General features: G+C 37.5%; 1 protein-coding gene across 1 annotated transcript; it reads left to right on the top strand.

The window, feature by feature from the left end:
* Nucleotides 1–1,136: 1,136 nt before the first annotated feature.
* zfpl1 (zinc finger protein-like 1) lies at nt 1,137–9,251 on the top strand. Its single transcript, XM_061962006.2, has 8 exons — nt 1,137–1,313; nt 4,361–4,468; nt 4,537–4,648; nt 5,657–5,850; nt 7,700–7,778; nt 8,016–8,204; nt 8,311–8,428; nt 8,515–9,251. Exons 2-8 carry the CDS (start codon nt 4,367–4,369, stop codon nt 8,699–8,701), a joined length of 981 nt encoding a protein of 326 aa, XP_061817990.2. The 5' UTR covers nt 1,137–1,313; nt 4,361–4,366; the 3' UTR covers nt 8,702–9,251.
* Nucleotides 9,252–16,348: the final 7,097 nt, after the last annotated feature.

Below are 16,348 nucleotides of genomic sequence, written 5' to 3'. Positions count from 1 at the left end.
GTGATGACAATATATTGTTTGTCTAAATAAATTATTATTTTGTGAGCTAGGGATGCATGCAAGTAAAATTCTTCAGCATTGTCATTTTAATACAAGTTTCGAGTTTGCACGCCACCTGCTGACTGAACAGTGCAACATGCTGCATCCTGCATTAGGCCAATAGTTTGGTATAAGGGACATTCTTTCCATTCATCCATTTACTACTGCTTCTTCTTTGTAAATGTATTACAATCTACCCCGTTCTTATTTTTAAATTAATTTCTATCTCCCCTGTTCTTATTTTTAAATGCATTACTATCTCCCCTGCGATTCTTGGAGGGACTAGCGGTAGAAAATTGTTGATTGGATGAACTATATAAAAAAAATAATTCCTGTATTAATATAATTTGTTAGGATCTCCCCTTTTAAGTCATCGTGTGAATAAATAATTAAAATTAAAATAATAGTAAAATAGATTTTTTTTTAAATAAGAATAACATTTAATTAAAGAAACGTTGAAAAATTAAGAAAAACAATGATAATAAGTGTGAACTTCTTCTCACTCCTTTTCAAATATGTAAAAAAAGAAAGAAAAAAAAAAAGAAAGTCCATTGCTCATTTTGTTTATTTTTTTTTCGTTTTTTATTCTCCATTGTTTTCATTTTGTTATAATGGCTGTTAAGGCTATAGCACTGTATTGGACCAGGCTTACTCTTGTTTTTTTACATATTTGAAATAAAAATATATCAAATCAAATCAAAAATAATAAGTCATTGTGTCAACACCAAATGCCAATGTTATTAGAGGTATATGCCAATAAGTTAATTTTGCATCTATCACAAATAATGGAATGATACAAATCTCTGACTTGTATTGTTTTAGAATAACATGACATCATAATGTGAAATGTGTGTAAATTTGTCTGAGTTATAAATCATTGATTTTGTCTAAAATGAGCATTTACCACCAATGAAGGGTCCATCCATTTTTTACCGCTTATTTCCCTTCGGGGTCGCGGCCAATGAAGGGTGTTCCACGAATTTCAAACATGAATATCCTTACAAAAAAGTTATCGTCTGTTACGTCATTTGACGCGGCGTTTACTCCGCGTCAATAGGTGGCGCCCGTGTCACGTGAGGCGAAAGACAAGGAAGTAGACACAAGGCGGAAGAGACGTGGCACATAAACAGAGACAGGAAGAGAGCAGCTCGCCACAAGTTTACTAATGACATCTCCTGGAACCTTTGTACATGGGCTTTTTCCACCACAGCGTGAATGTTAGCCGTACGACATCCCCTTGGTCCACCGGTACTTGATTAAAGTCTGTGTTACAGGTAACTTTGGGCAATTTATTATTTAACAGTTGCCTTAACTCGACTCGCTAGCGTAATAGCATGCTAACTGTACTGGACATTGACACGCTAGAGTTGGCATATGTCTCGTAAGATTGCTGTTAAACTACCTAAACTAAATGTCTTCACTTGGTAGAAGTTCATATTTGAAACGTTAAGACTAGATATGGACATGCACGCCTCGGTGAAGCACTCAATGTTTGCAATGGTAGGAAACCTGCTGCTTATCAAGCAGAATCATTGATTTCATCATGGGATAAAATCATAACATCCATCCATCCGTTTCCTACCGCTTGTCCCTTTCGGGGTCGCGGGGGGTGCTGGAGCCTATCTCAGCTGCATTCGGGCGGAAGGCATACCACTTGTTCAGATATGCTTACCGTGTTTACTTTAAAACGGTATACATCGTGACTTGTAAGGTTCATCATGAATATCATCGAAATTATCAGGCCTCGAATTTTCACTTTTTAAGGTCAAGGCAAGTGTTGCCTTCAAGGAGGACTCATATTTTAGGGCACCAAGGCAGACATTATTTTCTTTCCAGGCAGGGGCTCCAAAGCATGCATGCATACATATACCGTTTTTTTCATTCATTATTAATATGAACTTGTCAGCTTTTTGTCATTTCATGATGCCTTTTTCTCTATTTTTACCTTTTGGTAGAGTGGCACAGGGGTTAGTGCATGTGCCTCACAATACGAAGGTCCTGAGTAGTCCTGGGTTCAATCCCGAGCTCCGGATCTTTCTGTGTGGAGTTTGCATGTTCTCCCCGTGACTGCGTGGGTTCCCTACGGTACTCTGGTTTCCTCCCACCGCCAAAAACATGCACCGGGGGATAGGTTGATTGGCAACACTAAATTGACCCTAGTGTGTGAGTGTGAATGTTGTCTGTCTATCTGTGTTGGCCCTGTGATGAGGTGGCGACTTGTCCAGGGTGTACCCCGCCTTACGCCCGAATGCAGCTGAGAAAGGCTCCAGCACCCCCCGTTACCCCAAAAGGGAGAAGCGGTAGAAAATGGATGGATGGATGGTAGAGGGAAGTATTTTTTCAAATTATTTATTTTTGAAGTTATGTAGATGTAGATGCTGTATCGAGACGGATGCATTAAGAGTTTGAGCAGAAATATGTCGTATAGGAATTAACTATACACAATAAAACATTAACAACATTATGTGTCAAATGGTGGCTTCCTCCCACCGCCAAAAACATGCACCTGGGGATAGGTTGATTGGCAACACTAAATTGGCCCTAGTGTGGTGGCGACTTGTCCAGGGTGTACCCCGCCTTCTGCCCGATTGCAGCTGAGATAGGCTCCAGCACCCCCCGCGACCCCAAAAGGGACAAGCGGTAGAAAATGGATGGATGGATGGTTTTTAAAGTAATACCTTTGCGACATGAAAAAACACAAGTAATGTCAAAAAAAACATGGCGTTTACTTTTTGATATCAAAATAAAACACAAAGCAGTTTGACTAATGAAGATAAAGTCTAATAAACAAGATGTGTTCTTCAGTACAACAGTTTGGCCAATAAGAAAAAAAACAGGAGTGACAGCATGTTTCCTCACCTCATCAACTCTCAGTCACAGCAGCTGATGGACGCTGCTGTATTGTCAAAATGAAAGCAACATCAGTTTTTCTCCTTCGCTGTATACTTTTAGTGTGGGGACAAGTGTCTCCAATATTGTCCACACCTGTCTCCATCTAACAGCAGTGCGCTCTTAAACACACGGTGGGAAGCGAGGGAAAATGACTGTAGCGTCCCGGGAGAGTTGGGGCTGCAAGGAATTTTGGGAATGTGTTTTGTTGTGTTTATGTTGTGTTGCGGTGCAAATATTCTCCTAAAATGTGTTTGTCATTGTTGTTTAGTCAGGTCTCACTATATGGCACAGTTTTATGACAGTGTTGGCGTTGTTCATTCGGCCACCCTTAGTGTTACATGTACCTGTATATCTGTTTAAGTACACTCCGAGAGCACACCCCTGGAGCGAAATTGACATGGTCAGTCCGCCATGATTAATAAGATAACCAACGCCAGTGTGCATGCATGCGCCTGACTTCGTGTTGTCTAAATTGCATTACCAACTGACGGGGTTTCAGTAATTTATAAAGGAACCGCCTGGAGTCTTTTCGCAAATGTTCATTATACCGTTGATCATTATATTCAAGGAACCCTCTATCGCGAATTATCATTATGCTGTGGATCATTATAACCCTCGTCCATTAATAAATAAAAAGTCAATTGCGGTTACGGCAAGTTGTTGCCGCAAATGTTGGTCAATTTTTTAAGGCATTACGGCAAATGAGAGGGTGGTTGCGGCAATTGCCGCGGTTGCCGTGGTTGAATTTGAGCCCTGAATTATTATGATTAGCATATTAGTTAGCTCACAAATAAAATAACACTGTGGACAAGCGTTGCTAAATAGCACATCTGCTCAAACACTGCATCCGGTTTGTCCAATGTAATTTTCATCAAATAAATAATAAACAAAAGAAAGAGATTGTGTGCAGTTGAATATTTCCAGTGTTAGATGATGACACTATTGAGTTGATAACTCCACTCATTTTTCTGTGATATGCAAAATATTGAATATGACAGCTCCTTAAACGGCAGCTGCTCTTTTTTGCAATTTTGTCTAAAATTCACAATCCTTATATAAGACAAGAACGCTTTTTTTTTGTTTATTTTCATTTTTTATGCATTCCAACTTCTAAATAAACACTGACAAAAAAGTCAGCTAACAATGGATTTAATGGGATTTACTCTATTCCAAAAACATCCAAAAGCCTCCATCATTGTTCTATAGACACGCTGAAATTATATATGTAATGTAGTAACAGGCACGTTTATGTAATAAACATGTAATATTTTTATATTTTGCTCATTTTAAGCATGCATATTCATTTGAAAGCAGAAGTTTTAAAACACTTCATTGTACTGGTTTTCATTCAATTGTGTACTGGGGTAACCTGGGTTGTACAACCTAATTTGTTCATAAAACCTGCTGTTGTTGTTTTTGTGCAACGCAGGAGGCTATGGGGCTTTGCAAGTGTCCAAAGAGAAAGGTGACCAATCTATTCTGCTTTGAGCATCGTGTAAATGTGTGTGAACATTGCCTAGTCTCCAACCACAACAAGGTCAGTGTGCAAGTAAATGTTTTTACCAAATTTATGCAAATTATTAATGTCTGCTTTGCTCATTACAGTGCATTGTGCAATCATACCTGCAATGGCTTCAGGACAGTGACTATAACCCAAACTGTCTTCTGTGCAATAATCCACTGATATCTGAAGACACAGTCCGGCTCATCTGTTATGGTGAGATTTTTATCCTATAGAATGTATTTACAGTAGTATCAGTCACATTATTAGGACTGGGTAAAGTAATCGATTTGATTTATTATGGATCAATATCTTAAATTTCCTGGACAGAGGAGGACTTTGAGGGCAAAAACCAAATGATTTGTATGTGTATTAGATAATAGTTTTTGCCTTTGTTTAATTATTGTGTATTATTGATTAGAGGTGGGAATCTTTGGGCTCCTCACGATTCGATTACGGTTACAATTCAGGAGCTACAATTCTATTAAAAATCGATTGATAATGCATCTGTAATTTATATATATTGATGCAGTTGTACATTTCTTTTCGTTTCACTAAAAAAGCGTTTATCACTTGCAACTTTAAAAAAAACAATTTGAAATGACAAACAGGCAAATCAATTCACACATTTATTAAATTAATAAAAATGTGTGCAAAACTGGACCATAAGTGTTTTAATAAATAATAATATATATGATAATAATATATCATATAATATATGATAATAAAGGAGCTGGTGTGAGATCTTGGTGAGGTGGGTCGCTGCAGTCAGCCAACTTTTACAACTGTATGCATTACTTTATTTCTAATAAATATATCGATTATTGACGTTTCGATTCTATATAATCGGCCATGTCCAAATTGCGATCCATCTAAAAATCGATTTCCCCCACCTCTACTATTGGCTTGTTTTGCACAAAAAATGTATGTAACAAAAGAGAATAAATAACTAGTTTAGCATTGTGTTGATATTGTTAAACTGTCAATAGCACTCAGCATGAATAAATTAAAACATTTACAGTTAATACATCTGATCGGTATTGACCAATCTCATTCATGGGTGATTAGAATCAACAACAAAGAACGCTGATTGGATCATGTCTCGCTATTACCCATTTATAGGTATTTGTTTACGTTGTATACGCGTGTGCCTTAAAAGCCTAGTTATAAGCATTGTTTCATCAGTACTTCATCACTGTTGCATTGTTTTCCCTCCTTCCACAGATGTATTTCACTGGTCCTGTCTCAACGACTTAGCAACCCGCCTGCCCCTCCATACGGCTCCAGCGGGATACCAGTGTCCCAGCTGTCAGGGTCCAGTGTTTCCCCCCTCCAACCTGGCCAGCCCAGTTGCTGATGTGCTTAAAGAGCAGCTTTCATCAGTTAACTGGGCTAGAGCGGGTTTAGGGATGCCACTAGTAAGGTCTTTTTATTATTCCAAAGTACAAATATGTTAACATTAGGGAGTTAATCAATTCAGAGCAGTGATTCCAAGTGTTTGGATTAAAAAAAATGACAAAGATAAATAAAGTTGACTTTTGACAGCATCAGAGCAGTATTCAATTTGCGCTGTTTTTTTAATAGTGATTGTAGATTGCAGTCGCGTAAAACTGCACTGAATCATATCAACTACTACTAATTGTTTCTGCTTCTTGTAAAATAAATTTAAGCATCAGTTTGATCCAATACATCCAATTAAAACTATAATAGGAAAGACTTAAACCTCACTCAATATTTGATAATTTCAATCAAAACTTAGTATAATTATCTTTGTAAAGGTGGAATTAACTATACGGTTTGTATTGGTTTTTATGATTGTGTGGGTGTACCTAATGACATGGCCATAAAGGACAATGTTACTTCTCCGGTTTTCGTTCCATTCCAAAAGATCCAATAAAAATGAAATAGTTCCGCAAAACGAAGCAATTATTACCTTAAGAAATAGTGTGAATCCGATCATACAGAAAACAATGCAAAATAAATATAAATGACAAATGAAATTGATAAATGAACATTTAAAATTACTTTTAAATTTATTAAAGACTCTTAAGAGTCTCGCAAAAACAATAAAGTCCTCCTTCGGAATTTTCCAGGACTTTTCTCTTAGTTCAATAGTGTTTCAATCAATCAATCAATGTTTATTTATATAGCCCTAATCACCTTCTTTATCAAAGTGCTGGCACCAGAAGCTTTCTTTGGACCCACAGTGGCTTATTTTGCACTTGTGCTCGTTAACTCTTGTGCAAGTTTAAGATTAAGACACACTTCCTTTTAGGATCTAAAATTCATCCAATCATAAAAAGTGTCATAAGTCAGCTATAGTTTTTTTTTTAACTTTCAAAGCTTAAAATCTTTTAACACCTCAAGATCTACCTATTAATATACAATTTTTCTTCTTCTTTTTTTTATGATTTATAGCCTTTCGGTCAAAAATAGTTTGTTTATAATGATAAATGCAAAATATACAATATTTCTAGAAATAAGTTGCAGGGTGAAATATTTGAGGTTGGATACGTCAACATTAATTATGATACAGTATAAAAGTAGACTAAACATTGTTTTTACGGTGCCTACTGAGCTAGAATATGAGAGAAAGCAGCTGGGACTTTGTTGAGTTTGAGTTCACGCAAGCCTTTTATTTATAAATGCCATGTTATATTTAACTGCCCAAGATAATTTTTCTTGCATTTCAGCAGTCTAATGGCAGTTTAACTAATCAACGCTCATCAAAGCTCAAATAATTATGCTCATGGTTTTCTGGCACCATGTGGTGGTTAGGGGCACAATTACACAAACACAATATTTTCTTGTTTTTCAATAGGCAAGAATGACATTAATTCGGTTTTCATTGAGAGAGCAAAGTAATATACCAGGATTAGTGTGTGTTAAACAATAGCAGTTATAAAGGGAGTCATTGGGGCTGAAAGAAGTCATAGGAGAAGGCGTACCGGGTATATACTTTAGGTTTATATCTTAGTCCATACAACGCTGCAATCAAAAGCACAATGCAATTTTTTATTTTATTTTTTTAAATGTGACAAACTCCCTGGTGAAATTTCATACCGCGAACCTTCAAATATCATATCACATAACGAACACATGTAATTCCCGTTTTGGGTCTTAGAGGTGCACAAAGATTGAAAAAGCACAGACTAGTCTTTGGTCACTAGATTACAAGAAATGATATGGACGAACTAAACTGAATCATGCGAAAGCTGAGGTACCACTGTATATATGTTTTTATGAAACAACATTTTTGACTTTTAGATTGACGAGCCAGTTGGCATCTTAGAAGAGGCCACAGCCAATGATGTCACAGACTACACGGACTGGTCAGCATTCGATGGTGGGTCTATTTGTTTGCACAAATTATTGTTTTAATTTATCGTTATTTTCGGAGTATAAGTCGCACCGGAGTAAAGTCGCACCTGCCGAAAATGCATAATAAAGAAGGAAAAAAACATATATAAGTCGCACTGGAGCCCGGCCAAACTATGAAAAAAACTGCGACTTATAGTCCGAAAAATACGGTAGTTGTTAAATCATGGTTTTCAAACCTTGGCCTCCGTCTTTGATGTCGCAGCACAACAACAAAGTCACCTTTACCACAGCCACTCTTACAATGCCAGCCTCAGCCAAGCACCAAATGCGTCACCTACAGTGGAAGACAACTTCGGGTCTCCTCATAAGCATGCCGATCCAAATATGCAGGATCAGTCTGTAGTCAACTTTCCTGCAACGACGACATGTGACACAATTACTATTCACGCAGGTAAAGAAGTGGAAAACTCACAAACATCCATAACTCTTTTTAGCGTTGTCTGCCTTAATTGCACTTTTTTAAAGAGAATAAATGCAATCAAATGGTGTTCTTCCAGGCTCATCACCAAGAAAGATCTACGACACGCGAGACAGCAGCTCTGTCACACAGATCGACTTTGACGATGACAAGTACAGACGACGACCAGCATTAAGCTGGTTTGCTCAAATTCTCAAGTTCGTATGAGACATTTCTCCATTGTTATTTAATGATAATATAAATAAAATCAACTCTTGACGGATTTTTTTTTAAATTGCTTTAGGAACCGCTCAGGGGCTAAGCGAAGATCTTTCTCCTGGAAGCAGCGAGTCTTCATGCTGCTTCTGGTTGGAGTGCTAGGATTCTTCACATTGATCATCATAATGGCCAAACTTGGTCGTGCCTCAGCGAGTTCAGACCCAAATTTAGATCCTCTATTAAACCCCCATATCCGTGTGGGCAAAAACTGAAATATTACTCTCCCCCCATCTGTTGCACAACATCCGCGTGTGAAGAAAAGCCGAGGTGGGGCACTGTAGTACAAGATTTGACCACCAGAGTGAGCCATTTACCAACCTGGAATCGTAAAATTGGGTCAATCCTAATTTACTTTCTCGTCAGCACAAACAAACCTTCCCTGTAAAGACAAGAAAAGCTGAATACGGGAATACTAATGGGAATAATATTTATTTATTTTGAGTTAATCCAACCTGCCCTTGGATGTATATATTTTTTGTAATGTACCGTAAATGAAATATTCCCCCCATTAGAAAAACTAATTGCATAAGTGCATCAGAACTGGAGTTTTAAACAAATAACTAAATAATTACGTGTGTGTTTTCGGGTTTTATTTTATTTTCAAATTTAGTGCTTTTAAATACTTTATATGCTGCTGTTTGGGGGTTGGTTTTAGGTTGTGTATTATATCTGCAGCAGTACATATTCACTGATTTGAGTCTGTTGTATCACCTGATCAATCTATTGAGTATTCTGTACAATAAATTATGCTGTGGGGGAGAATTACTTTTGCATGATTCATCAGACTGTTAAACAACATAAATTGTGTGCTTATTTAGTACATACAGTATATTTAGTAGTAATGCAGACAAAACGCTAAAATATAAGAATTTTGGCAACTGCCTGCCAGTTATTACAAACAGCTGTGCTATTCAAGTAAAGAATACATGATACTTGTTTAAAAAAGTATATTGTAGACCTTTGGTCAGGTTAAAACTGCTGTTACGTTACGATTAGAGTTGCATGGCTGTCATTGCATCCGTTTCTTCTTCAATTTAATTAATTTATGAACTATTTCCCTACTGATCTCTACTGTGGGTGGGCCCGCGCCGTCGGTATACACGTGTGGAAGGGGCAGCCATTAAAGCCAATCAAAGCAATGTTTCCTCCTTCCGGCTGGTAACGTTAGCTATAGTAGTTAGTGGTGTTATATATATTTGGTTTGAAAAATAACTGAGCAATTTGCCAACCGTTAATAAAAATATGACATGGGCCAGACTGTCAAAAGAGGCGGGGGCAGTGACCCGGACTCTGTATGAGACATTTATGACAGACGTCATGTTGACGTGGTACAAGTAGAGTACAATATGTGCATTACATGCAGCATCCCCTGGCCTCACTCGCCATGCTTTTATGGAATATGCTGCAGATTTTGCATAAAATCTACTTTGGTAGTAATGGTAATGTTTATTTTGTACACACATACACGGTTATATTACATTTTACAGTTTTACAATCCAACATGTCCAAAAAGGGTTTATTGTAGGAAGAAGTGGCATTTATTTCATTCTAAACCATCTCCATGTCCCAGCAATTACTGATAGTTTAACTTACTGTCTTAATGTCTTCCAGATTATCATTTTTTATTTAGAAAAAAGGAAAGTATAAAGATAATTAAAAACAATAACATTTGTGGAATAGAATATAACTGTATTTAAATAAACAATACAGTTCAATGTAGTTCCAAAACAATTAATGCAACATGTGTGCTGTACTTAGAGTTTATAGCTATTGATCATTTCCAACTCTTGTCCCTAAAGTTAAAGTACCAATGATTGTCACACACACACTAGGTTTGATGAAATGATTCTCTGCATTTGACCCATCACCCTTGATCACCCCCTGGGAGGTGAGGGGAGCAGTGAGCAGCAGCGGTGGCCGCGCCCGGGAATCATTTTGGTGATTTAACCCCTAATCCCAACCCTTGATGCTGAGTGTCAACCAGGGAGGTAATGGGTCCCATTTTTATAATCTTTGGTATGACTCGGCCGGCGTTTGAACTCACGACCTACCGATCTCAGGGCGGACACTCTAACCACTAGGCCACTGAGCAGGGTTTTACGTTAAATTGTTGGTCTGGGTCAGATTGTCTCTCGATATTTCAGTCAGTATTTCACAAAGTGATTTTTAATTGCCCAGGTGCACTCTGTTTTCGAATTGAGTTGTGTTTTTTTTTTTGCAAGTTAAGTGTAAGATGGTTATTTTGCAGCCATTTTACATCCTCAAGGCATCTTGGCTGATGTACTGTGTATATATAAAACTGCTTCATAAATTGGCCCTAACATGTTGTCTGCCTGTGTTGGCCCTTGGATGAGGTGGTGATGTGTCCAGAGTGCAGCTGGGATAGACTCCCGCCTATAGGGTGCTGAATGTAAAAGTTCACTCACACTTTTCTAGCAGATATATTTCTTAGATTTAACTAAATTTTCTCAGATTTTGGTCATTTACATCACATTTAAGTATAAATTGAATGTTGACTTTAAATATATCTAATTGTTAAATATAAACCAAAATCTTAAATAAAAATGTATGTCCATCCATCCATTTTCTACCGCTTGTCCCTTTCGGGGTCGTGGGGGGGCGCTGGAGCTATCTCAGCTGCATTCGGGCGGGGACAAGGGACAAGTCTCCACCTCAACACAGGACCAACACAGATAGACAGACAACATTCACACTCACATTCACACACTAGGGCCAATTTAGTGTTGCCAATCAACCTATCCCCAGGTGCATGTCAAAGTATGTGTTGAATCTAAATGTTAATTCTAAATCTAAATGGGAGCGCTAAATGTTAAAAATAAACCTAATTGTTAAATCTAAACCTAATTGTTCAATCTAAACCAAAATGTTAAATCTAAATGTGAGTGCTATATGTTGAATCTAAACCTAATTGTTCAAGCTAAACCAAAATGTTAAATCTAAATGTGAGCGCTAAATCCTTCGCCAAGTGTAAAGATGAATATATAGGAGGTTGTCAATACATCCCGGTTCTCAGCCACAAAGCCTATAAATATTAATCTTTACACTTGGGGAGAGATTTAGCAGTCACATTTAAATTTAGATTTAACATTTAGCGCTCACATTTAGATATAAGATTTGTATTTAACATTTAGGTTTAGATTTAACATTTAGAGCTCACAGATTTAACATAGATTTTTATTTAACATATGTTTATATTTAGGATTTAGGCTCTAATTCAACATTTATATATAATATTTAGAGTCGATATTTAATTTAAACTTAAATGTGGGATCTTTCTGTGTGGAGTTTGCATGTCCTCCCCGTGACTGCGTGGGTTCCCTCCGGGTACTACGGCTTCCTCCCACCTCCAAAGACATGCACCTGGGGATAAGTTGATTGGCAACACTAAATTGGCCCTAGTGTGTGAATGTGAGTGTGAATGTTGTCTGTCTATCTGTGTTGGCCCTGCGATGAGGTGGCGACTTGTCCAGGGTGTACCCCGCCTTCCGCCCGATTGTAGCTGAGATAGGCTCCAGCGCCCCCCGCGACCCCAAAAGGGAATAAGCGGTAGAAAATGGATGGATGGATGGATGTGATGAAAATTAGATACATTTTAGAAAAGTGAGTTAAATCTGAGAAACATATCTGCTAGATAAGTGTGACTGAACTTTACATTCGGCACTCCATGCCAGCCCCCCTGCGGCCCTGAAAGGGAAAAGCTTTACAGAATGGATGGATGGATCTCCATAAAGTTGGGATCTGGTTGCTGGGAAGCACAAAGGCAAGTCATTTATAAAAAAATAAAAAATAAAAAGGCTACATACAAGTAGACCAAGTGTTGACCCTTAGGAGCGATCCCATTTCATTATGTGCTGTATGTCAGGCACGTGCACACATAGGGCCCTATGGGTGCTTGAGCCCCTGCCCTTTTTTGCCTCGTCTTAAAAAGTGCCCTCTGCCTGTGTGTGTGTTTTTTGTTTTTGGGGGGGTTTTTTTTCTTTAAACAACATTAATAAATTCCTGTCAGGGATGTAAAAAAACAAAACAAAACAAAAAAACAGCGGTACAAAAACTCCACGTTTTCTTGTAATATCGGGTTGTTTGAGCCTGCCGCTTCCGCCAGAGAGCGAGAGAGAGAGGGCGAGTGAGTGAGTAAGTGAGAGGAGAGAGAGCCAACTACGTACCTGAGGAGACGTGACAGTGGAGCAACTTGAACCTATGAGTTATGGTCTAGTCGCCGTCCACTTATTCAGCATCTAATATGGGTAATATTTCAGAAAAACGCTGTATTATTCTATTATTCAATGTGTCAGCTTCTGTTTTTGCCGGACGTCGGAGCACGGCACATCAATCCACACAGAGCAGAGCGGATCGTGCGGGACAGGAAGTAGTGTACAAAATACAAAATAAAACACCGGGTTAATTTTCAAAATAAAATGCACTGTGTTTACGGCGGATCACATTTCTCTCACAGTAGAGGTTTAGATATAAAGTTTATTGTGACTTTGCTATTACTGTGTGGGTTAACAAAATATTAATAATAATAATGATAATAATAATAAGAAGAATAAGAATAATAATGATAATGATAATAATAATAATAATAATTTCAGCATTCTGGGGATATAAGATGTAGGTTATCTGTTAGGAATATTACCATCTGTATTTAAACTTGATTCATATTGATTATGCCTGCAGCACAATGCCAAAAAAAAGAAAGGATACAGAAAAGGAAGGAGAAGGAGCGCCAGGAAGCAGCTAAGGGTAGCAGACCTCTTAATGCATGGCTAAAACCAAGTACTAGCACCAGAATTCAAGAAAGACCACAGACCTCAGAAAGTGTCACACCTGAGAGAGAGGCAGAGACCTTAGAAGCAACACCTGAGAGAGAGGAGGAGGAGAGTGTAGAAGCAACACCTGAGAGAAAAGAGGCTTTAGATGCAACTCCTGACACAGAGGAAGCCATAGAAATCCCGGTAAATGTTGGGGAGGAAGAATCCACAGGAAGGGAGGCAGATGATACTACTGCAGAGGAAGCCATAGATGAGGGGGAAGTTGAAGGAGCTACAAGTGATGTAGGAGAGGAGGTCTTATCAAATATTGCAGTATAGTATAGTTGTATAGTTAGCTTCCTATTAGCAAATTTAATTTTACATTAATTTCCATATTGTGTAAAGGACCAAAAAATGTCCTGCCCTTTTCTGACTTTGAGCCCCTGCCCCTCTATAATCATGTGCACGTCCCTGCTGTATGTCCAGTAGTCTTTTATATATATATATATATATATATATATATATATATATATATATATATATATATATATATATATATATATATATATATATATATATATATATATATATATATTTAAATAAAGGGGTACACGTTCATTTATGTACAGTAAAGTACATAATGTGTAACAATACCTTTATAATTATTCTTTACTGTATATATGATGCACATCAAATTTTAATCTAGAGTACAATTTTTTATTTTAAAAAGACCAACATTTTGTCGACTATACTAATTGGACATTTTGCAAATGTACAGTTTATTTCCATGAAAAAAAATATATTTGCAACTTTATTTTTTGAAACATTGTATACATACTGTAGTACCTCATCAAGCGGATAATTATTATAAAAACTAAGACCTTTTTACTTTGTGTTCTTAACACAGTTTGTGCTTTCACAGGCTTTTTATCATAAAGTATAATTGCTTTGTGCTCCCAAATCTCGAAGGTGATATGCAAAGAGGAGTTGTACAGTCTGATGGTGTGTGGGACAAAGGAGTTTTTTAGTCTGTTAGTCTATTAGTGTGCTAGCATATCTACCCACTTGATGCGATGCTGGGTGGAAATATTCACTGATACGTCACATGTTTCGCTGCATGTGTTCTCTTGCCTCACCCAACTTTCCATTGCGTTTGCCAAACTGTTACTGGAGGTTCATGCATTGATGTCCAGTGGATCTGAGCCATAATCCATTGATGCAGGGAAAGGTGCCGATGGCGCTGATTATTAATGTACTTTCAAAGAAGACAAGACTTGTTATGTGCGCCACTAAACTAAAGTTTTAAGTGTTATTTTGTGTTCACATTTCAATTTGGGCTAGCTTGTCATCCTATCGGAGTTCAATGTATTTCGCTCTAGCTTTGATTATTAGATGGACATAATAGGGGCATCGATCAATATCTCGGCACTAAGCATGCATGCAGTATGCATGGGTACCGGTATGTGGTCTGTGCTCTTCATCTCCCATCTTGCCATTCATTGGCAACAAATTCAAACTTTTACATCCAAACATCAATTTGATTTTTGATGACAATCACTTGTATTTAAGATATATGGACACAGCTGGACACGATGATTGGATGGACTAAAAAAATGGGGAATTGTACCAAACAACTTTTTGTGGTCAGATCAGCAAGAAGTGACCAAGATGTTGGTTCACAGTGCACAACTAAGGGAACAAAACAGGTGGCTGACAATATGATTAAGAAGATCCATGTATAGGTCTTGGCTATTTATGCCAAGGTGTTCATGTGATCGCTTAGCAGCAACTGCTAGAAGTTCTTAATATCAAGATCCAGGTCAACTTTCATGATTAAGAACTTCCCATCAAAAATGACACCATAGTGCAACACAGTGACAGGCGATTCTTATACTTTAATCTTTCTTTGTAACTGAATAGGGTAACCAAAATATTGACAATATCACTCAGTCTAAATGTGTTTTAACAGCTGCAAAAATATACTTTGTGCCATTCAAAAATATTCTGTTTGGAATTTCACAATTGAACTCCTTAGATTGTGGCATGTTAATGTTAGGGGTGTCTCGGTATTGACATCAAATATGGGTCCGATATCAGCAAGAATCAGATATCGGCTCGCATCTAAAATTTTTGGTATAAGCTCCGATACAAGTAGTCCTGCAGCACGTTTACTTGGGCAACGTTTGATAGCCAGTTAACATCTAAAAGTCCTCCAATAAACACACAAGTTTGGTCTTTTCTTGTATTTTAGTCAAGTCATCAACAAAATTAAAAAAAAATGTAGGCTATAGGCTACTAGGAACTAGCAACTACACAACAGCTAAGCACACACTAGCACACAATCTAGACATGTGTAATAAGTGTCATAATTGAACACTATTGCAGTGTAAAACACATTTGTCAATATAAACAAGCATCAAATAATTACAGTAGTATATTACTTACACATACTGTATACTCTCCAAGGTAGAAGTGTACTAGTATGTATCCAGTAACAAGTGTGTCCGCATCCTTAGATTTACTGCCTCATGAGCGCAACTTAATGAATTATTGTGGCTAATAAGTGTGGCCAAAAACAAATTACCAAGGACTTCAATTTAAAGACGCATAAGTCTGTCATAACCAGTGTTAGAAAAATTACTTTAAAAAAATGAATTACTCATTAATTTCCCAAGATAGTAATTGCATTACTAACACAAGTATTCTTTAATGGATGGAACTAATTACTCTGGGAAATAATAAATGTGTTACTTTTTTTTAAAACTTTCATACATTTGGTGTATGCAGGTAAGAGATGTTTCATGAGAGAAGAGTGAGTGAGTGTGTGCCTATATAAGGCTCATTGACTGTTTTAGCTCAGCATTGGTTATCTGCCGACAGGAAAGACATTGTTGACGGTAGCGCTTGTGGAATGTTTTCACTGATAGTTAATAAAGCGAATGAACGTGTGTCAATGGCTGTGGCTCTCCTCGTCTACAAACGAGGTATAGTAGGTATTGTTCATTATTCCCCCGTAGTAGTAGAAGTGTGCGGTGGCTGCCGCTTGCACTAGTAAAGAGCTACTTTCTGATTTGAACTTGCTGGGAT

Source organism: Nerophis lumbriciformis, linkage group LG09 (assembly GCF_033978685.3).
Source record: "Nerophis lumbriciformis linkage group LG09, RoL_Nlum_v2.1, whole genome shotgun sequence".
Taxonomy (NCBI): Eukaryota; Metazoa; Chordata; class Actinopteri; order Syngnathiformes; family Syngnathidae; genus Nerophis; species Nerophis lumbriciformis.
The sequence above is the reverse complement of the archived record's forward strand: the minus strand, read 5'-3'. Positions and strand labels throughout refer to the sequence as shown.

Excerpts from the sequence above, each read along its gene's own strand:
- zfpl1 (XM_061962006.2), top strand. The coding sequence starts at position 4,367 with ATGGGGCTTTGCAAGTGTCCAAAGAGAAAGGTGACCAATCTATTCTGC. Across the intron at positions 4,649-5,656 it reads AGTCCGGCTCATCTGTTATG|ATGTATTTCACTGGTCCTGT; the intron begins GTGAGATTTTTA and ends CTCCTTCCACAG. Across the intron at positions 7,779-8,015 it reads GGACTGGTCAGCATTCGATG|CACAACAACAAAGTCACCTT; the intron begins GTGGGTCTATTT and ends TTGATGTCGCAG.